General features: G+C 38.7%; 1 protein-coding gene across 1 annotated transcript in view; it reads left to right on the top strand.

Annotated features, from left to right (window-relative positions):
- Positions 1-2,254: 2,254 nt before the first annotated feature.
- The window catches only part of LOC146000610 (uncharacterized), a 148,936-nt gene continuing 127,692 nt past the window's right edge, over positions 2,255-23,498 (top strand). Inside the window, exon 1 of the mRNA XM_083138365.1 lies at positions 2,255-2,420. Within this exon, the coding sequence (XP_082994491.1) occupies positions 2,255-2,420 (166 nt within the window). The remainder of the gene's footprint in view (positions 2,421-23,498) is intronic.

Genomic DNA, 23,498 nt, shown 5'->3' with positions numbered 1-23,498 from the left:
TACCTAACCCTACGGCGATGGCAGAACTTACCATTGGAAATTTGGGATTAAAAATCTCTTCGCCGTATAGTTAGGCAACAATCTCTTTTCATGTTATCCACAGTCAAACTACTCAATTTTGTCTCTGAGGATCATCTTATATTCTGAAAATAATCTTTCAACAAGAACATAGTCAGAGGTGCAAACTTCAATGCCGAAATGTTAGTTTGCAAGGCGTGAATGCCCCAAATCACCAAAGTGACGCGAAAGTGAGAAAGACCACGCAGATCAGACCACTTTGGATTGTACAGGTAGCAGCGGCACCAGAGATTTTGCTTTTTGTTTCGAGCTTTGAAAAATCAACTTGGACTTGGAGGAAGGGAAATGGACAGACAGTATGTTTCAAACACGTTCGTCTTTGAATTTATTCGTTACCAAACAAAGCAAATGACTCTGTGTGACATAAACATCCTGTAAAACCTTGAAAAATATATCAAAACCTAAAAATAGGCTTGATTTAAGCTCATAAACCTAAAATAGGTTCTAACAAGCAAAATAGTTTTTTTTTAGGCACTATAAAACTTCATTAGTTGTTGCATTGTTTTAACGAAACGCTGACATAACTTATTATTTCTTATATACCTTTAAAGAAAAAAAATAGGTTAAAAACCTAAAATCCGACGTCTGGTTATTAAATATAAAAGTAACTTACTATATATTTGAATGGATTTGTATATATATTATTAAAAATATCAAAATAAATATATTTTGCTACTTTTATATTAGGTATATCAGATATTTATAAAGTAGCAAACTAATTCCTTTACTAACTGATTAAAGATGTCTGTAAGTTACAAAATATTTGAAATGGTTTTATTATGTATAAGTTTTGGTTAAGTTTTTGATTTCTATTAACATAAATAAGTTAGAATTAGTAATTATATTTATCTTGGATTCCTGTTTTACTTTTATTGTGCTTAGATTATTATTGGTGTAGGGTAGTGTCTGTTAAGAGAGAGAGAGAGAGAGAGAGAGAGAGAGAGAGAGAGAGAGAGAGAGAGAGAGAGAGAGAGAGAGAGAGAGAGAGAGATATGCATACCACTCTCACAAACAGAGAGACAGACATTATTCCTCGTTCTTTGTGTGCTTTTTCGATATTATCATTAGTAAAGTATATTTGAAGCCAAAACTAATTTTTTATCCCTGTTGTTATAACAAAAAATCTCGCTCCGGAAGTGTTTGGTGGGGGAATTTTCAGGATAAAATTGCTGACGAGTGATTTCGCACCCCGACTAACAAAACGATTCTTAGTTTAGAGCAGAGTTGTTAAAAGTGTAAGAACCCATAAATTCTAATGGGTTCTATTGGGTTCCGTAACAGGATCGGAACCTTTTTTTCTCGCACAATTTAAATTCGGGCCTCCCGGATAGCGCAGTGTTGCCTTGTAATCAAGGGGTTCGATACCCGGTGGAGGAACATGGCACAGTGGTTCGGATCCCACTTTAAACTGTAGGTCTGGTCCCGATTAGCCTTACTGAGCATAAAGTGGACTTAAAACAACAATTCAATCAATCAATTTAAATTCGGTCCAAGTTGTGTATTCTTTCATTTCATTTCAATACGGAACTTTGACCGTATATATACTAATCCGGGAAAAAGGTTCCTGGACCGTATATAAATTGCTCCAGAAAAAATGTTACTGGATCGTATTTAAATTAATCCGGTAGAGCTGTTCCTGGACTGTATTAAAATTGATCCGGAAAAAAGGTTCATGAAGCGAATTTAAATTGATCCGGAAAACATGTTACTCGAGCGTATTAAAATTGATCCGGATAAAAGGTACATGGATCGTATTTGAATTGATCCGGAAAACAGGTCCCTGGACCGTATTAAAAGTGATCCGGGAAAAAGGTTCCTGGTCCGTATTTAAATTGATCCGGAAAAAAGGTTCCGGACCGAATTGAAATACTCTACAAATAAAAATGTTATTTACGGTCCAGAACTCATTTAGGCCTACTCTTGCTGATTTTCTCTCCTGGACCTCAAATGAATATATTTAACAATTTAACTAACAAATAGCATTATTAGAAACGTTAGTGCTCTATTGTGGAGGGGGTAGGTTCACGGACGTCTTTCCGAGTGTTATCAAATTGCTCTGATTAAGATGTGCGTTCGGAAAAGAACTGCTGACACACATTTTATCAACAACTAACATCGGTCGAGTTCCGCTGATCTTTCCCACCGCGACCCGCAACAAAAACAAAAGCTGCGGCCAATGGCGAGGCTTCCCGGCCGAGCGGCGACCAATGGGGACAGGGCTTTTGCCGTGGCGGCGTCTGCTCGCGCTGTCCGAGGCAGTGAACCTGCCTTTGGGCCTGAAGGCAGACGGTGCGAAGGGATGCTCTGTTCTGCAACGGCGCTTCTGCTGTTACTTCACGTCGGTGAGTACGAAAGTTTTTCTTTCTGGGTTTATCCGAGGTGTCGGAAGGACTGGTTCGCTAGTTTGTCTGTCCGTGACAACAGTTGGATCCACGTCATGGACGGGAAGCCCGCCTTTGGCAAAAACAGCGAAGTTGAGAAACGTTATGTAACAACTCTGATCTGGTTTTTCGTGTTTTTCTGATGGGCAAATTGCATGGTGAAAAAACCTTCTACCCATCGCACGAGTACGTACTCTTTCAACGCGATACGATGCACATCACGTGCTTACGAATTTCAGGTTTCGGCCAGTGCTGTGGTCCCAAAATTTTCAGAGAGTATACACTAAGTATCATGAAACGTTAAGTGTAGATCGCGTAGATGAAATCATTTAACTTCTGCAAAAAAAAATCCATTTTTGGTAGATGATGATACACTCACTGTGCGAATTAAGCTTTTTGCTTTGGGGGTAAGCCCATTCAAGGGCGTATTGTGATTTCATTTCGGGAGGTAAGTTTTTTTTTGTGCGGGGGGGGGTTATGCAAATTTACATGTGTTACCAGTCTGTAAAATAAACTTTTGCCTTGGGGTTCTAAGCACCTTAGAATATTTGTGGTCGTTTACCCACTGAACCCCCTCGACAATTACGTTGATGATTTTTAATCGACACATTTCAATGTTTTATGTAATGTAAAAGTAGGCCGCGGTGGCTCAGTCGGTAACGCGTCTGACTACCATGCTAAAGGTCCCGGGTTCGATCCCCGGCCGGTTCAAATCTGGGAACTTTTCTAACGATGGAAGCGGCCCCGGCACCCACCCAGCGTCGAATAACATGGGTACCTGGGGGAAACCCTGGGGGTTAAAGGCGGTCAGGGGCGTGATGCTGATCTCATCACCCCCACTCACGACCGGATCAAGAAAGTGTGGGGCGTTACCCCCACACCCCCTATACGCCTTCATGGCGTGGTGCTATGCACAGGGGAGCACTTTACCTTTTTTTTAAAAAAAAAAAAGTGGTTCCAGTGTTAGGAAAGCACAAATAACGGAGATATTTGATTCCAAGGAATATCCCACGTAAGTTAAAACATGCAATTTCGGAGTTGTTAGTAAAAACTGTTTTTATGTACACTAAAATAGCGAAAGAACGCGCCGAAAATAACTATCCGTACCAAACCTAACAATCCTAATCTAACTACGTAAAATTATAGCATCTGTTGTAGAAAGTCGTTTTGGGTGCTATATTCACTTGCGTGAAGCCTTGAGGCTGTTCTGCTTCACGGTAAAGTAACATGCTAAGGTAACAGACGTACTTATTTCAGAATAACACATTTCCGAGAGCTAAAATCAACTGAAAACGTTCATAAAACAAAATCTTCATAAATCATACAAGATATTTCACTTTCTCTAGAGGGTACAGAGGGTCAAGGGTACCGAATATTGGTTTTAACCTAAGTAATTAAATCTTACATTTACACATATATTAGAAACACCTAGTACATTTACATTCTAAGTAAATCCAAACTCCTACAAGACCTATCGAAATACGAAACCGACCACCGAAAACTTGACCAAATTTCTATTGCCAAGTTCTGACCTTACTACAAATATTGTGAACACTTTAATACTCGTACAGTGGGATCCATGAGTATTACCGTGCAAATTGTCCATCACGATGTCCGTGCACTTTATTTGACCCAATGAAAGCTTCAAGAATTAAAAGAAAACTCAAACCAAGCTGTTGACAACTTATGCACCAGCATACATATAAATCCATCGCTTAAAAACACATACGATGTAAGAGAAGGATTAATGAAAATAGTCATGGACAATTTGCGCGATAATACTCATGGATCCCACTGTACCTGTCAAATATCAGCACTATGCCACGGAAACTTTAAGTGGAAAACAGCTTGCTTTTGACTCGGTGAGGTTGGTCAGTTGTAGAATAGTGTCCTCCTTTAATCCACAAGGCTGCATACTTTTGGAATACTAATGAACACGAATGATTGTTCAGTTGTAGTTATAAGAAATGGTACGTTAAATACTTTCAGTTCCATTTTCTTTGAGTGGGATAAGAACATCCCAGACAGGGATAAGAATAATTTTCTTCATCCTGGGGTATTTTTCTTGTGGGGGGAATCCCCGGCATCCCCCCGTGAATTCGGACACTGGTTATACTCATAATTTGCATAAAAGAGGCATGCTACAATATAGTCACAAGGTATTTGTAAAATAAAAATATGTGAAATGCGTATTTTGATTATTGCATTTAAAAGAAAAGGCTACAGTAGCATTGTATAGGCTACAGTATAGCATGTTATTTTATTTTATTTTCTTCTTAACATTGCTTTCATGAATTGTCAGTTTGCATGCTTTTAATACTTTCTTAATACTGCTATGGAACACAAAAATGAATCGATGGGAAGGGGGAGTACATTGAAGACCGCAATATTCTGTAAGGGGTTCTACCTGTCTACTCGAAAACACTCCAAAGTGTTTTCTATATTCTATACCTCTGAACAGTGGCGGCGATTATGGGGTCAGTTGTCCCCCCCCCCCACTTTTTGCAACTTTTGCCCCCTCACTATGCTAAACCTCATCTATCCCAATCGCCGCCACTGTCTCTGAACACTTGTCACTAGAACCTTCAGCACATAATCTTGAATTATTGTAATTTTTAGCAACATCTTCACATATTTCTGATCAATTGGCCTTTTAGACATTATGTGCCCGATCACGTGAAATCAGATGTATTTGACAGTAATAAGCTCACTGCAATAATGGCCAAATTATATTAATAATAATAATAACGAAACGAAATTAGAATGTATATGCATTTGAGCAGAATGAGTACGGTGTACATCGACTACAGACCTTGATTCGGGTTACCATTCATCTGAACAACAGGGAATTATGTTATTCGCAAAACAACTTCTTGATGACTTACACGCTTCCGTCAATTTTATCTAAGAAACAAGTTGCGTGATGATTCATTGATATAGCAATTGTGAGCGGAATTTATACCTAAGGCGCGATGAAATTTATTGTGCGCAGGTGTAAAGACGAAGTTCTCGTGTGCTCTGACATATGTTCTGTACGTGCCCTGTATCGCAATGAAGTGGACGCGAAAAATCCTTTTATGCTTAACGTTAATATTCCAGGCCAACACTGGTTTTTCCAATTCCTGGAATTATATTGTAACCAGTTACCTTAATTCTGGGAGCAAGAAAAGATAATTCCTGTTAAGTGATTATGACAACGAGTGCTTGGGGCAAGAGGGTGGTAAATTATTATTTCCTTATGTTTTTCTAATATCTGGAAGGTTTGGAACATTCGGCAACTATGTAGGAGTGGAACCAATCATCCTTCTCTATGGCAAAGGTTAATTATTAGATTATAGCATGCTCGCTGCTTCATAAGAAAAAGGGTTGGAAAGCTACTCACCCACTGAAAAAAATATGGCTTCCTACATGTACTAACTTTAAAATTATTTGTTTGTACGTACACTCACCTCACTTAGTACTCCGGCAGTTCGTTTCTTTATATCGTCTGTGACGTTGAGTATGTAATTGGACTATACAGTTTGTAAGACCTTTGCAATTGTGACAGATTGTGTTTTGTTCTTTTCATAAAGGGAGTTCGTTATAAATTGGTAAGTGCCAATTTGATGTTAAATATCATAAGAACAGAATGGACTACAACACTCAATAAGTCAATGGTACTTGGAAGAAAGTGAAAGATATTCAACAACAGTTTCGAACGTAGTACCTGAACTCAGCAACTTTCGCTAGAAATCGCAAAAATACGCGGTGTGAGCCAAAAATAAAGAAGAAGATGTTAAATAAATAAAGTTGGATTATACGGAGCATATCTTTCAAAATCAAATCCACACCTTGAGTGCAATCTGCGTGTGTTTGAATACACACCACTTTATACAGCATATTTGCACAACACCACTTTATACAGCATATTTGCACAAGATACAATCCAGTAACCTACAATTGTATCAATTATACGCTGTACAAAACGCACCTTATTACTAACTTCGTTGACTGTACGCTGTGCGAATTAAGCTTTTTACTTGGGGGGGGGGGTGCCCATTCAGTGGCGTATTTGTGATTTCATTTCTAGAGTAGGTTTTTTGGGTATACAAATTTGCAGTGGTGGCTATTAGAGGGGCGTGAAGGGCAGTTGCACTCTCCGGCCACGTTCTGCCACTTTTACCCCCGCATTATACTGAAACTTATGTACCAAGGCCAAGGGGAAGTAAACTGTCCTTGCCCCCCTAGTTTTGGCAACTTGCCCCCCCCCCTCCCAGTTTTGGAACCCCATCGCCGCCAGTGCATATTTGTATATGCTCGGTCAGTAAACTAAGCTATCGTCTTGCTGTTGTAAGTACCCTTAGAACAATGGCCCTAACCTAGGTCATTAAATCTTATGATAACATTTACATGAATAATTTTAGAAAGTTCATTTCGTTAACACACCAACTAGGCTGAAATTTCCAGGAGCCACATCAACTTATATATATATATATATATATATATATATATATATATATATATATATATATATATATATATATATATATATATATTGGTTGTAGCTTTTCAGCTATGCACCAGTTACATTTGTTTTACATTTCATAATTTTACAATTTCATAATTTTATAATACAATATTTTCTCTCGCAATATAGTTGGTAAGTACACTCAAAATCGAATGAAACGTCCCCCCTTACTGTTATGCAACCCGGAATTTTATATCATCTAGTTTCGCCAGGAATATCAGCTCGCGAGAAGCGTAGTGTTTCCAACTCTTGAATCTAGCCACAGATTCACGCGACCGGGTGAAGATCTTGCTTTCCTCTTGATTTGATTTTAACGGACAAGAAGTTTATTTTGAGAATGTCTCTGGTAATAATAACAAGTGTTATTAACATTTATGCTTGAGTTTTTTATTATTCTTTTACCACTTCCGAACGAATATGTGAAGATTTTTTTTTTCATTTTGCAATAACGCTTTCGGCATTTTTCCTTCAGAGTTATTCTTTTTGTTTTTAAATTTTTGGCGACATCTGATTTGGAAAAAGTTCCACGAAGTTTATTTTAAGTGTAAATGCATCTGGACATAAAGTGTAGAGTGGGATTCGAACAACAAATATGAGCTTCCGTCGCGAATCGAACCAGCGCTCCTTTCATTATGTTTTCTTTCCACGATTATTAAAATTTGCTTCCTTCAGCCTACTTCCGATTGTCGTATATTTCAATTCGTATTCCCGTTTTTTTCTCATTTGCATTGTTCGAGCAGTGATAACTTTCTCTCTTAATCTGGTTATTCGAATACTTTTATACTTAATTTTTTTTTTCCTTTTCTCGATTTTCCCTTCGCACTCATTACAGATTTTGGTATCGCGCTTTTCCATATTTTCAGTAATTTAATTCTTTGACTATTTTTAATTTGCCCTTAGTCCGAATCAAGAAAATATGTTGGGAAATGTTTCCCGTGTAAATCTTATTGTATGGTGGTGTAAAATTGATACCAGCTTTTTCTTGCGATAAGGGTTTTGAAAGTGCAAGGGTATCTTTTATTAACCATGGTGGGAAGGGGAGGGGGCGGAGGGGTGCCAGAAACCTTCCAGTCGGAATATGCCTGAAACGAAAAGTATAGATCGACCAAAACGAAAAAAATCCTTGGGACGAAAAGTACCCGCGCAGATCTCCCTTCTTCCCTTCAGTTCGGGCCATAAGGAAGCATGGTCCACTCTCCCCCGCCCCTCCTCGCGGGAGTACGGTGCACAGGAGTCGTGGGTCTGCGCAGGTTGTTGTGCTTGTGGTTCCACTCTTCCATCAGCAGGTGCGTGCTGAGAAGGCTATGCTATCTGCGAGTGAGGGGAGGGGGTGACGAGCAACACTGCCACAGCGAGTCGCTGTAAATGATTTCATTGTCTGTGCTGGGTGAAACCGGTTCTTGGTGCTCCTACACTTTTCCGATACATTTCTGCCAGCCTTTCTAGCGAAGCGAGGTCATATGTTCCAGATTCAAACTCTGGTCAGGCATGAATGTATCACTGAGTTTGTCCCGCCACAATTTTATAAATTGATAATTCATCCGTATTATCGCGATTAACTCAAGAGGCAGAAGAGTGATGTAAAATAACCGAAATAGAAATTGATGCATTTGTGCCTGGTGCTAGTGTAACGACGAAGTTAACTCTTTATAAATGATGCAATAGGTAGCCCTTGCGCTCAAATACACTTATACCTTGCCACAAAAAAAATCTAACTTATCGCTGATCTCTTACTACATTTGGAATACAGCCAAGAGCGATGTAAAGCAATGCAATTACATTGTGAATGTTTCACATCCTATAGTCTTTCTTTTTCTCGTAGCGGGGGCGGGGGTTCATTCATTACAAATATCTAGGAATGGATTTAGCAGCAATCCGTGATATATTTAAGTATCATAACATGCTGCGTAGCCAGGGTTCTTGGGTCCTAGCCTCTGATAATGAGTTTTTCTTTTTCGTTGTTTTTTCAATCTTCATCAATTTCCCTGAAGCATCATTCATCCTCTGTCGCCATTGGCTATATGTAAAAATTGACATAAAATTAGTAAATTTTGAAAAGAAAACACAAGGATCTGCTTTTCTCATAGCTCGCCAAACATGCACATTTCTGTATTTTATGCTTTCAGCGCTATCATTATTCTTGGCAGGCAATGGAATTGAAGCAACTCTCACAACTAACGTAAACTACATATCACTCAGGCATGACAATTCTCGCGGGCAAAGTGGATTTCTTTGGCACATGGTAGCGCAATAACTATCTTCTGGCCTAGATTTAAATCCGTACTTTTTATTCCAGTTGAGTGATTGACTCACAATTTTGCCATTGAAGGTTTGGGTTGTATTTGGGTTATACGTATTGTGTTTTTGGTGCGCTAGGAAAAAGCAATCCCAAAGGTTCGCACTGAACAGAAAATTGTGTGCTTTCCCTCTCTCTCTCTCTCTTCCAACTACGTCCCTATCTCTCTCCCCAAGTCCCCACTATTTAGGTAAACTGTTGTTAGAAACATATTTTCCGAAGAATATCCACATTGAAAATAATATTCCCCAATTGTTTTGATGGGGCATTTCTATTGCTCCGAACGAATTATCTCCGTAAGAGGTCTAGGGCCTCCCCTATGGCGCAATCGTAGAGTCGTCACCTTTAATCAAGGGGTCCCGGGTTCGATACCCGGTGGAGGAACATAGTGGTTCGGAACCCACTATAAACTGTAGGTCCAGTCCCAATTAGCCTTTCTGTGCACAAAGTGGACTTAAAAAACAACAATTCAATTCAATTCAATTGAATTATCTTATCAATATTTTTAAATCTGCATGCACCTGCTTAATTTAATAGATTATACATTTATATTCATTGCGGGCAGAAATGTGCGAGAAAACAATGCATTTTTTTCAGGGAATGCATGAGTCAATAATAATGTATATTTTACGGTATATACTCTTTTATATTGCATTGATTCAATAGTATCCTTATTTCCTAAAGCAAGCGTGAGTTTCTTTGCACACACCACGCAGGCCCTGCTTGACGTAAATCTCAGATGCAGTAACTTCACGGTTACCTTTTGCCACCACGCTTTGGCTTTAATTCGAGCCCCGGTGGGTGCTTCGTTCGAGATCCTGCAGCAGTTTTACTCGTATCTATTCCTTGAGCATGCCACTTGCAACGGAACCAATAAAATGAAACTTTCTGCACCGGAATGGGCGTGAAACTCTACATGCACCAATGATAAGGTGTTTTCAAGAGGCATGTGCCACGTGCAGCATGTCCCTTCGGTCCGAATGTTCCTTTACGATATCATTTCATCATGCCTTACTTTCGGAATTTACAAGAGAGAAGATAGTCCGCATGTTCTTGTGCGGCGGATCTGCTGCACTACAGATTGCTACGACCCTTGGTGTGGACGATTCATGCGTCAGGCGTTGGATTCGGTGTTACGAGGAAGAAGGTGACCAAGGAATGAATTGAAGACCCAACAAAGGCCGGCCGTGGAAGGCAACCAGGGAAGAAGATGCAGGCATCATTGAGATGAGCGAGGGCAATCCCTTCATGGCTACAACGAAGATTCGCCAAGAGTTGAAACTGGAGTGCCATGCTGCAACAGTTCGGCACCGTCGAGCGGCAAAGAATGAAGCAATGACGCATTTCCATCACGAAGCACGGATCAGTTTTCTTTACAATATTTACCAGCTCCTCAAGAATTTTGGCAGAACGTAATTTTGAGCGACAAAAAAGTATTTTCGTCTGACGAAAATGGTCAGGTTTATGTTTGGAGGCGCAACAAAACTCGCTACGGCCCCGAGAACATTTCTACCCATGCTAGGAGTGGCAGGATATCCGTGGCGGTGTGGGGATGGATCAGTTCGTCTGGAGTAGGTGGATTGGTGGAAGTGTCCTCGAGAATGAATTCGCAGGAATACATCGCAGTGCTGGAAAACCACACGCTTCCCAGCGTGCGAGAGAGACACCTTGAAGATGAGATTTCGCACGTGACTTTCGATCAAGACAACAGCAGCGTCCATACATCGAAAGCGAACACCACCTGGTTTAATCAGCACCCAGGAATTTCAAGAGTAGATTGGCCAGCGAAGTCTCCCAATCGAAAACATTTTCACGTGTTTTATGTTTGGGAGAGTTTAAGGAGAAGACCAAACATCTGCTCGTGGAATCCTTGCCTCGTCGACTAGATGCAGTGCTTGAATCCAACGGCGGGTGGACACAGTATCGAAACCCCACACGGTTTAACCGATGTTCTTTGCTACATCCCAGAACAAAACTAATTACACACATCTCCATATGCAACTTATGTTTCCAATTCTTTTTTATTGATACCTTGGTGCTCATGGTTACTTTTTCACACACCTGCACCATTATATTATATTCTATAATATTAATATTCACATTATTGACAGATATGATTCACATAAAATTCAAATGCGCAGCACACATGCACCCATCCCTAACATTTAACTATTAGTTACATTACACCTATCACGTTGTCACAGTTCTAAATCAGTGGTGCCCAGGGGGAGGGGCATTATGGCACAGACTGTGATGGAAATTTGACTGAGTAAACAGGGAACAAGTTTAATTACGTTATCAATTAGCCATTGCTGTTATACAAATAGTAATTTGTAGATTGTCAGGGGAATTGTTACGGGTAATAAGTAATATTGGTGGGGGGGGGGGGCGATATCCAACTCTTACATATTAGGCCTTAGATTGATAGGGAAATTATGGTGGGCGATTAATGAAGTTAGTGGGATTTTCAGGTAGCTGGATTGATAATTATTTTGGGGGCAGGGAATCCCAACTCTTGTGTATTACTATTACGTCTTAGATTGCTTTTTTGGAGGGAGCAATATCAACAGGAAGTCTAAAATTGGCTTGGAAATTTGGTTGGGAAGATTGAGTATTAAATTTGAGGTGGAGGAGAGGTGAATAAAGTTTTGATAAAGTGTTATGTCTTAGATTGTGAAGGGACTCGGACCCGGAACATTCGGTGTCTGGATCGTTAGTCCATCACTAACTGCGCTTGGCCGCAGAGAAGGTTCTCTTTGGTGGCCAAGCGCGTTAAATGGTCCACTTCCGATACCACGAAATTTCCGGGTTCGAGTCACGGCTTCAGTATTGGTATCATGGTGTCAATTTAATCTAATCGTCACTCATCCTCATTAGCCGAAAGTGGCAGAAGAGCGACTTAAAATAACAAAGAGGTACAAAAACAACTTTAACCCTCTAGTAATTTCTGATCAATAGATGCGTATTAGCTTTGATTGTTGACTCTTTAATTATAAGATTACGATTATTATTGTTAATATGGATTGCCATCCATCAACAGAAGGACGGACCAATCGATCATTTAATTCATGACGTTTTTTTGGTATTTGTTGTCCCTTCGGATCAGCTTCGAAACCTAAGGAAATGATTAGATGTCTGTCTGAAGTTAGTGACAATGGTTCTTTAATTTTCCGTCGCTCTTTCAGCCAGCGCGGGAACCACCTTTATGGCAGTGATCCTCTGTTGCCGCGTTTACCTACGAAGGAACTCGTGGCCAAACAACGAATTAGGTCTACCGCTTGGGCAAGAAGCGGCAACTTCACAAAGCCCTCTTCTCCGAAGCAGCCAGCCGGGAAACAGAATTTTGTCAAAATAACCCTTCTGCTCTGTGAATGAACACCGGTTCTAACAGCGTTTCTATACTTAATTGGACATTATCCATTGTTTTTCTTTTTGATTGACTATATATTCTATCTCTATATTTCGAGACATCTTCAGGCGATCAATTTTTGCTATGTCTGTAGTGTGATTGGAACAATGACAGTCCGTGATTTTTTCCAAATCCGGTCCGCTAAGCAACCAGTCTTAGATGCCCATTCTAAATCGACAGCTATAGAGCAAAATATGTTTGAAGTGAAGAGTCTTATTGAATGAAACATAGCTCGACTCACCCTCACATTTGAATTTTTTTAGATAACTTGCTTGCACTTCGTATAGAAAGCACCACGAGACTGAAAATTCACACTATTTGTCATGGCAAATAGACCTTATTCCAGCTTCGCTGAAAGTTCGATGTAGTTGTCAGTCATTAAGTTCAACGCTCTTTGCGCGTGTGTTGTGATGGGTTACCGTGTTCCAATTTTGTTTTAATTCCATTTCATGCTCAAAAAGGCTACCCGAAGTGGGACCTACAGTTGAAAGTGGGATCCGAACCACTAGGCAGTTGTGTCTCCACCAGGAATCGAACCTGGGACTCCGTGATTATAGGGGGTTAACGCGTTCATGGCTTTACAGTTTCGTGAATTCAAGGAAGCCAAGGTGAGAAAAATGTGAAGAACTATCTTCTACACGGAGCTAACTGTGTGTATGTATGTAAAACTTTCTAGCACATCCATTTTCCTACCTTCATTTTATCATCATTACGTTGAATTTTGCACCAGTGATTTTTCACTACGTTCTAGGTCACGTCACTTTGAGTCGTAAAGTATTGTCTGTAATTCAGTTTTAGTATAGTTTGTAGCCTCTCACCCAAAAAATTTTAAGGTGGGAGAAGGGAGGGGGGGGGGGGGCTCAACTTCTGGAAAAAATAGTGCGAGTTCAATTGAGAATACGAAAATAGAGCGGAATGATTATATTGCTACAATATCTTCAGGAAAGTAAAGCGTAAAATTGAATTCTGCCTCTGAGTGAGTCCATGATATTGTTTATGTTTGAAGGTAATATATTAAACATGACTATCAGCATAACCGGACGCATATAATGATTTATTAGTGTTACCAGACTAAAGGTGTGGAGTGCGGCCTGTTGCCTCGTTCATTACGGAATTCCACATGTAAAAATTGATCAGCTCTTATTGCTAGTAACCATTATAGGCTTAGATCAAATTCTGGCGTTTATATTTCAATTCACTTCCTCAACAAATCCTTTCTCGATTGACTAGATTTTAAGCGGAGCGTCATTCAGTTGTTTGTGAGTGTTCTTTTTGCAGAAGCAACAGCAGCTCGCTCGCACCTACAGTGCCCCGCCCACTCGACGAGACGCGTGGTCTGTGCAGTGCAGAACAATGACAGTGTTGCCTCTCTATTCGATCTTTGTATTCTCTTTTGCCTGCCACTACACACACATTTCAGACAATTCTTCCCATGCAACAAATGGAAAAGCAATCAGGCAACTGTTAAATGGCTCTTTTCTAGATTTTCTATTAACACTTTCCACGGCCAAGATATGTTAACTTGGTTCTGTTTCGTATTCCCACAATTTAGCTTCGTGCAGTAGGGCTTTATATTGCAAGCTAAAAAAAACAACGTAGGCAGGTATTTTAACATTTTAATTTTCATCCGTTTCATGATTGTGTGAAAGAATATGGTGGAAAAATACACTACTTGAGACAATATCACTAATAATAATTGGCCGCCGCTGTGCCCGAGCGTGGTAAGCCGTCGGCTTTTGATCTCGCTGCCGAAATTCCCGGGTTCGAGTCCCGGCCTGGGTATGATTGTTTATGAGTGTTCCTTCATGAATTTTATCATACACTAATCCTCATCGTTGCGACTAGCCAAAAGTAAAGTAAAAAAAGATAAATATATTAGTAATAATAAAAATATGAATCTAGCTCCCCATGGTTCCTTTATGACTGTCCTTTTATCAATTCCATCGAGTCATCATTCATCCTCATTGTTGCGATTAGCCAATAAATGGTAGAGAAGCTGCGAAAAATAAGATGTAACATAATAACAGAATTTTCTCCACAGAAGGAAAAATAAATGCTCCAGAAAACATGCAATACAGGAAAAGAGTGTCCTGTAATGTGAGTCTGTAAACCAAATGTAAATCACGAATGAAGAAGTTACGTGAAGGTTTCGTCTTCTACGAAGCAATACAGGCTTGGATGGCGTAGTGGTAGCGTCGACGCCTCGTAATCAAGGGGTCCCGGTGGAGGCACAAAGTGGTTCGGATCCCACTTTAAACTGTAGGTCCAGTCCCGATTAGTCATACTGTTCATTGTGGACTTAAAACACCAAATCAACAGCCAACCAACCAATACGGGGTTGGAAACACTACGGTTATAGGTTTGGAAACACTGCTCCTCTCGGGAACTACTCTACCAGGCGAAACTAGACGATATAAAATACCGGGTTGCATAACCGTAAGGGAGGCGTTTCTTTCGAATTCCTCTGTACATATAGGTATTATTTTCTTAGTTGGGTTCCTCAAAAGTGTTGACAAGGCGTATGCGCCATTATATCCTGCTTCTTTTAAATCTCTTAAGAAATAATCACGCGTAGTTACAGTAAGACGACATTCAAATACAATATGATCAGGTGTTCCTTCAGTTGCACCACACTGGCAGACTGGGGATTGCACAATCTTTCTATTGTACAAGTCTTTAGGGGCTAGGGTGTAATTTAACCGACATCTAAGAAGACTTGTTAAAGAGTTTCTTGAAAGGTTAATATCTTGATACCAAGGTTCTTTAGGTATAAGAGGTTGAATTGAATAATATTTTTTCCCATTAGTCTTCCCTGTAATTGTATCTGCCAACTTTTCAACAATTCTGTTTTAGCATGCGACTCTAGTGCTCTTGCAGAAAATTTAATCCGAAGCAATCGGTGACTTGATTCTTCAGATGCGTACTTGGTTAATGCGTCTGCTATGTGGTTCCCTTCTATGGATGTATGCCCAGGAGTCCAGACAAAAGAAATACTGTATCCTGAGTTGGTTAGTTTGTGATACAAACTTTTTATGTTAACAATGTACCAGTCTACATAGTAATCAGCTGTTATCGACCCCAGGGAATGTAAGACTGACGCTGAATCAGTGGCGATCACTATCCTCTTGAGGTTTTTCTCCTGTATATACCTATACAACAATGCTTGACGAATAGCAAACGCTTCCGCCGTGAATATTGAAAATTCTGCTGGTAATGGGTAGATTTTATATTCCATTAGATTATTACAATATATTGCAGCTCCAGTGTTACCAGCTGCGGACTTTGATGCGTTTTTATATATACCGGGTGGGCCATAAGTCACTAGCAATCGTTAGACTTTGTTTTGCCTACCGTAGTGGAAGTCAGTTGTGAACTTGACTAGTGCGTATTACCCAATATAAGAATGCTGGGTAATACGCACTAGTCAAGTTCACAACTGACTTCCACTACGCTAGGCAAAACAAAGTCTAACGATTGCTAGTTACAATTCACTTATGTCCCACCCAGTATAAAAATCTTCATGCACTACAGAGTGTACATATTCCATGAGTATGTTATTCACCATACTTGGCATTGACGTTCGTGTATCTTTATCTAGATATGGAGGAAAGTGAACGAGAAGTATTGTTGCTAATTTAAACTAGTCTGTCGTAAAGCACGCAGACGTTGAAAATCTAATAACTTTCAGTATGAAATCCTTAATCGACTTGTATTCTGTGAATAAGATTGGAAGATTTAATTTATATTTAGCTGTACGGTTTGATGACATTAAGGATTGTAAAAGTGATAATTTTGGTATTATCGGACTGGATATGGAAGACATCTTTTTCATTAATAATTTTCTCGCAAGATGTTGTACCCGTAGATGAAATGGTTCTCCTACTTCAACAAACGTAGCCTATTTCGGTGTTCCTTTCCATAGACCAAAGATTCTACATAAACTATGATATTGTATTGAAAATATTTTCCCAAATGCCCAATTTAGATTATTGTTAATCAAGAAAGAGCTATATTCTAATTTTGAGTTTAGCATTTGCTTGTGAACAATGTGGAGTAGTCTAGGATCTGCTCCCCACTTTTTCTTCACTGTGAGAAATTTTATAATGTTAAACGCCTTAAGCGCCTTTTCTTCCATGTGTTCTATTTGGGCTTTCTATTTCAATTTATCATCCAACATAATGCCAAGAAATTTGTGTGTCCTGATTTGTTTTATGTGTGATCCATTAATGTCTAACACAACTGGAGTTTGTAATCTTCTTCTATGGAACACAATTACAGACGATTTTTCTACGATAATGTTTATGCCATTGTTATCACACCATGTGCATAATTCGTTTAAAGTCAGTTGTGTTTTCTCTATACTGTCAGATATATTCTTGCTGCTTTTGTATATAACAATATCATCTGCATATTGCAATAATCTAGCATACTTCAATACTTGTTTACCAAGATCATAAGTATACAAATTAAATAATGTTGGATTTAACACCGCACCTTGCAGAAGTCCTTGACTAGTTGTGCGACCATTCAAAAGTTGGTGACCGTAACGAATCTCTGTATTAATAATCCAACTATACTTTTAATAAATTCCTTAGGAACATTGAGATTTTTTTAGTTTTTTAACAAGCAAATCTATAAGGACTGCATCATATGCACTAGAAAGATCCAGAAAAACAACGATACAAAATTCGCGACGAACAATTGACAACCATATGTCTAAAATAAGTGTAGTCAAAACATCTATTGTCCCCATTCCTCTTCTGAATCCCATTTGAAATTTTGGTAATGAGTCATTCCATGCGAAATCAACACAGCTTCCGACCTGACCATCTCCGATTTTCATGAAATTTGGGGAGTTAAAAATATGCATGGAACTTAGTAACTATGAAAATTTTTAGTTTCGTGCGTCTTGTAATTGTTAAATTATTCAAGATCAAAGTTAGCAGAAATTGCCCTTTTTGAGCCCGCTTAGCTATACTAAATGTGCTGTAACTCCGCCCCTATTTTGCCTAGGAATCTCAAATAAAGCTTATTGTACAGGGAATTAAACAAGCTTTCCAGTGATATATAACAAGCAGACCTTTCGATAAAAATATAATTTTGTCACGTGACCTTGACTTTGACCTTGAATATTTCAAAACATGTCATCACCAAAAATCGTGAAAAAAATATATTTGGTCCCTCATTCCATACTATAAAACATCAAAAAATCATTCTGGGACTGCAATGGGATCAGAAGATACAAAATAATATGTGTAACTATGTGACTGATAAAAGCCTCATTACATGAACTATGACGAGTCGAAAGTCCCTTAACACCCTTTACAAAATGTAAAGGAGTTATCCTGGTCATGAAAGAAATAAGTTAGACACAGGGGGATCCCTAGCTATGTGTGTCAAGCGCAAGTCCGGCACATTGTTGACCCCCATATTGAATTCAACGCAAAAATTTCAAAGGAAAGGGTGTGAAGTGATATATCAAATCAGGCTAGAACTTCACGAGAAATGGAATGGCGAAGGCTTTTCTAACTTATTTTTAGGCAGCAAAACGTTATACGCATATCTTTCACTTACGATATATGCACATCATAGTGTTGTCAATATTCCTGTGAGCACACTCGTTGACGTCTCTCACACTCACAGAAAATTTGGAAATGTAGCAGGTGCAACATCATAGCAAGCAGCAACTATGCCTTCTCTCAGATGGTCAATATCAGGGACTTTTAGTGCATGCACCGTTCTCTTCAAATGTTTCTGAAGGTAAAATTCCTCCTAAGATGTTAGATCTGGGGAATGTGCAGGCCTTTTAATACATCCTCGTCTGCCCATCAATCTACCTAAAAATTTATCATGAAGAAATTGCCAAAATGTTCACATAGTGTGGTCACACACTATCCTGTTTCAAAACTTTGCAAAAGGGCCATGTCCCGTAAGCAAGAATGAAAAACCTGTTCACTTAACACATCCAAGAAGCCCTCACCATTTAAGGTTCCGTTGTTGAATATGGACTAACGATTTCCGTTCTCCATACACTATACCACATCATTAGCTTACCAGCAACAACCATTCGGCTGGGATCTGTCTACTGTAGATTATCAAATCACAGGTATTGCATATAATTTTTATTAACTTTACCGTGAACATAAAAATTAGCCTCGTCACTGAAGAATTTTTCATTCCAAAGGAAGTGTCACGTAATTGTTTGGCATACTTTTCCCAATATTCTCTCCACTAATCAAGTATTTGGTGAATGTCGCTGATTAAAATCATATGCAATGGTGCGTATACTTCTTTCTCTCCCAAGATGTCAGCGTGATCTCGACGAGTTCCTAACACGTTAGGAGCATTCTTAAAAGTTTGTTTTTAACACCTCGAAAAGGAGAAAATGGTTACAAGCATGCAGTAATAACTTTTTGCTGGTTAAAAATACTTTGGATAAACCTTCGCTGCTTCATTTCTCGTGAAGTTCTAGCCTGATTTAATATATCACTTCACACCCTTTCCTTTGAAATTTTTGCGTTGAATTCAATATGGCGGTCAAAAATGTGCTGGACTTGCGCTTGACACACGCAGCTAGAGATCTCCCTGTGCCTAACTTATTTCTTTCATGACCAGGATAACTCCTTTACATTTTGTAGGGGGTGTTAAAGGACTTTTGACTCTTCATGGTTCATGTAATGAGGCTTTTATCAGTCACATAGTTACACATATTATTTTGTATCTTCTGATCCCATTGCAGTCCCAGAATGATTTTTTGATATGTTTTATAGTATGGAATGAGGGACCAAACATATTTTTTTCACGATTTTTGGTGATGACATGTTTTGAGATATTCAAGGTCAAAAGTCAAGGTCACGTGACAAAATTATATTTTTATCGAAAGGTGTGCTTGTTATATATCACTGGAAAGCTTGTTTAATTCCCTGTACAATAAGCTTTATTTGAGATTCCTAGGCAAAATAGGGGCGGAGTTATAGCACATTTAGTATAGCTAAGCGGGCTCAAAAAGGGCAATTTCTGCTAACTTTGACCTTGAATAATTTAACAATTACAAGACGCACGAAACTAAAAATTTTCATAGTTACTAAGTTCCATGCATATTTTCAACTCCCCAAATTTCATGAAAATCGGAGATGGTCAGGTTAGAAATTGCACATATCTGTGTTGATTTGACATGGAATGACTCTAATATATTGTTATATTCAATCCACCAAGTAATTCTATTAAGTATAAGATGTTCATAAATTTTTGTTAAGCATCACGCTAGTGCTATTGGCCGATAATTTTTAGAACATCCTGGTGTTTTTCCTGGTTTAAGGATTGGAATAATAACAATTTCCTTCCATTGAAGGGGAACTTGTCCACTATTACATATCACGTTATAAAGTTATAATTTATCTATCCCCAGTTGCGGTAAGTTTTGTATACATTCATATGATATGTCATCCATTCCTGGTTACGACGAAGGTTTCCCTTCACTTATAACTTTTCTTAATTCTGCACTGGTATATGTTGATGGTGTGGATCATTCATTGAATTTAATATGGCGTTAAAATCACAGACGCTGGAGTCTGGTGTTAGGGTTTGATGAAATTCTGTTATCCATTTACTGCTTATGTCGCCTCCATGATATCTACTAATATTATTGGCATTAGACATTCTGTTAATAACTTTCCATGTTGTGGTTAAGGATGATTCATTTGTTAATGAGGAACAAAACTTTTACCAAAAGTCTGCCTTAGTTTGCCTTAAGTACCTTTGAGTTTTGACTGCTGTTTCTTTGTACTTCAAGAAATGGTTCATTGTTGGGTTTTCTATATATTTGAGGAATGCATTTTGTCTAACGTTTATGCATTTCTGGCAGTTTGTCGTCCACCACGGAGCATTTGTTCTTTTCGAGTCACGTTGACGGGGAATTGTAGATCTGTTCGAATTCTCTTTAATTAGTGGTGTATAGTTTTCGTAATCTTTCCCTAAAAATTGTTGTTGGTATTTTTCAATAGAGAGATTAATTTGTCTTGAAAATTCGTTCCAGTTAATATTTTTAGAATAGTATGGACGTGTTGGTCTTTCAGGAAGATTTCTGGATATAAGTGTTGTATCTATATTTGAATCAAATGAGATCAAAATTGGAAGATGATTACTATTATATGGATTTTGCAGAACTTTCCAGTTACGTAATATCGGCAACTATATTCTCTGTCACGAGTGTTATGTCAGGGGCTCTAGGATTTTCATTTGGTCTCGAGATATATGTGGGAGTGCCATCATTTAGTATTGTTACATTTGACTCTTGAAGGTATATGCATAGAGATTTCCCTGACATACGAGTATCTGAACTATAACAACCCCACAATGGATGATGTGCGTTAATATCCCCATCGATTATAATAGAAGTATTTTCCGGAAGTTGTTGGAAGGGATTACAGCAGAACGAATTCAGTAATTTAGACGAAGGTGGATTATATAGTGTAACATATGTAGTACTATATATTGTTACTCCAACTATTTGAATATTAACAGGCATATTCCTTAAATGTATTACTTCATACCTTTAATTATTTTTAATCCCTATGGCCACTCCACCATATCCGTCATCTCTGTCGTGTCTTATCCAGTGGTACCCATAGGCTTTAATTTTTTATTCAGATTTCAACCACGTGTCGCAAAGTAACTGTAGAAGTAACTGTTCAAACGTTACTTCTATTGTAAAAAAGTAACTCAGTTAACAGTTACTCACTTTTGAATTTGAATTTGATTTTAAAATTGTGGGAGCGTCAGCACTTAGGCTATTTTGCTCCCGTCACATTATACGGGGGCCAGCCCCTTATTATTACAAAGAACAACTCTAACGTTGCATAATTAAAAATCTTAAAATGTTCTGACTTCTGTTAAAAGCTGAGGCTGTAAAAAGCTGAGGCTGTAAACGGGCACTCAGCACACATAAGGACAACAGGACAATACAAACAAAATTATACTGGCCATGGGGCCAGTCGCCAGAGCCTCGTTAGTCTTCAGTCCAGGGTGTACTAACGTGGAAGTGAGGTTGTCATTTGGGTATACTACGTGGAAGGTCACCCCTTACACCCCAGTTACTCACTTTTAAAAGTAACTAGTTACAGTTACATTTTCTCAAAAAAGTAACTGTTACTTGTAACTAGTTACTTCCAAACACTGTTTTTTAATATATATGTTCCATTGTCACAGATGACGTAAAATAAGAAGTTTACATGTAGGTGTAGTTTTGACAGAATAACGGAGTCACAGTTTTCCTTTTCTCACAGTCACATCATTCATGCGAAATGCATGGCTACACTAACTCATTTGCAATCATCATTCTTACGTAAAACATAACCTCCAAGGAAGTATTTAGGCGGGGGGTCCAAGGGGTCCTGACCCTCACCAAAAGTCTTACTAAGTACATTAAATAATTTTAAAAATGAAATAGTAAACTAACTAAAATAAAATAATGAACATATGCTTGTTTAATCGAGGGTTATTTGTTTCCGCCAAACTTATTTTAAAGGTAAGGATTATATTGGAATCACACGACTAAGAATGGCAGTACCAAAGAAGATTTATGCAAGACTAAATACTGCTTAAAATAACGTGCATAAAATATGCATTACCCAGGAACTTTACTCTTCGTCAACTGAATCTAACATCTTTGTTTGATATTCTATAAATATTCAATGATTTATCTATTTGACATTAATTTCCTTGCTAGGGCAGTTATTTTTTTTTTTTACAAATTTTGCCAAGCTAGATAATGAATATGTTGTGTTATATCACCATCCTTATACCGTCTTTTTACCTATTCATGTAAAAAATATAATGTTAATTAATTTGAATATTTTAATTACTACTATTTTAATCAATTTAATATAATTAGAATGATTTTAATTTAACATTATTATATTAGTAGTGGTATTGTTATTATGATTATTTTGAAAAATGTTGTTTGGACCACCACCGAAATATACAGGGTGCTCGGAAATTCCCCTTACAAACACCTAGGGCTAGTAGAGGGGACTGAGTAGACAATATTTGGAATAGGAACCCATGTCCGGAGACGTACCGTTTCCGTGCTACAACCATGACAATGTGTCGGATGTACCTGTGTTGGTATGCAACCGGGTAGGCAGTACATGACGTCAGAAGATCACCTGATGGCAGGTGACGTCTACCCTGCCGCGGTATCCTGCCTGGAGCCCCATTCACGTGCCTGTTTGTGAATAGGCCGAGGTGGTCCAACCGCGTGGCCCACACGATCGCCGGATTTAATGCCATTGGACTATTTCTTGCGTGGTCGTATGAAGAGTATGGTGTACAAGACTCCTGTAGAGACAGAGGGGTTGCTGCACAAGAGATTGACGGGACAGGTGTGATGGAGCGAGTGCACCGGAACATGATTCGTCGGTACAAAGTGTGCAACGACGTTGGTGGTCTTCACATCGAGCCACTGTTGTAGTTGAGCAGTGCCGTATGCGACACATCCAATGCAGAAGACAGAAACAAATTGTTGCGTTCCACTTTCGACACAAGTGTCATTGTGATCAATGAATAGTACGTTTCTTTTTTGTTCCCTTGACATTGTTACCAAATAAATTTGTTTGTATTATGTACTGAGTCACACGTCATTCAATTCTGTACCTTACGTAACACCTCATTTGACATCGTTGTAATAAATTATTACACTTTATGTTATCAGGTGATCTTCTGACGTCATGTACTGCCTACCCGGTTGCATACCAACACAGGTACATCCGACACATTGTCATGGTTGTAGCATGGGTTCCTATTGCAAATATTGTCTACTCAGTCCCC

The sequence above is a fragment of the Lepisma saccharinum genome, chromosome 16 (genome assembly GCF_977018435.1).
Source record: "Lepisma saccharinum chromosome 16, izLepSacc3.1, whole genome shotgun sequence".
In the NCBI taxonomy this organism is placed as follows: domain Eukaryota; kingdom Metazoa; phylum Arthropoda; class Insecta; order Zygentoma; family Lepismatidae; genus Lepisma; species Lepisma saccharinum.
Note: the sequence above shows the minus strand (reverse complement) of the source record. Positions and strands in the feature narration are given on the sequence as shown.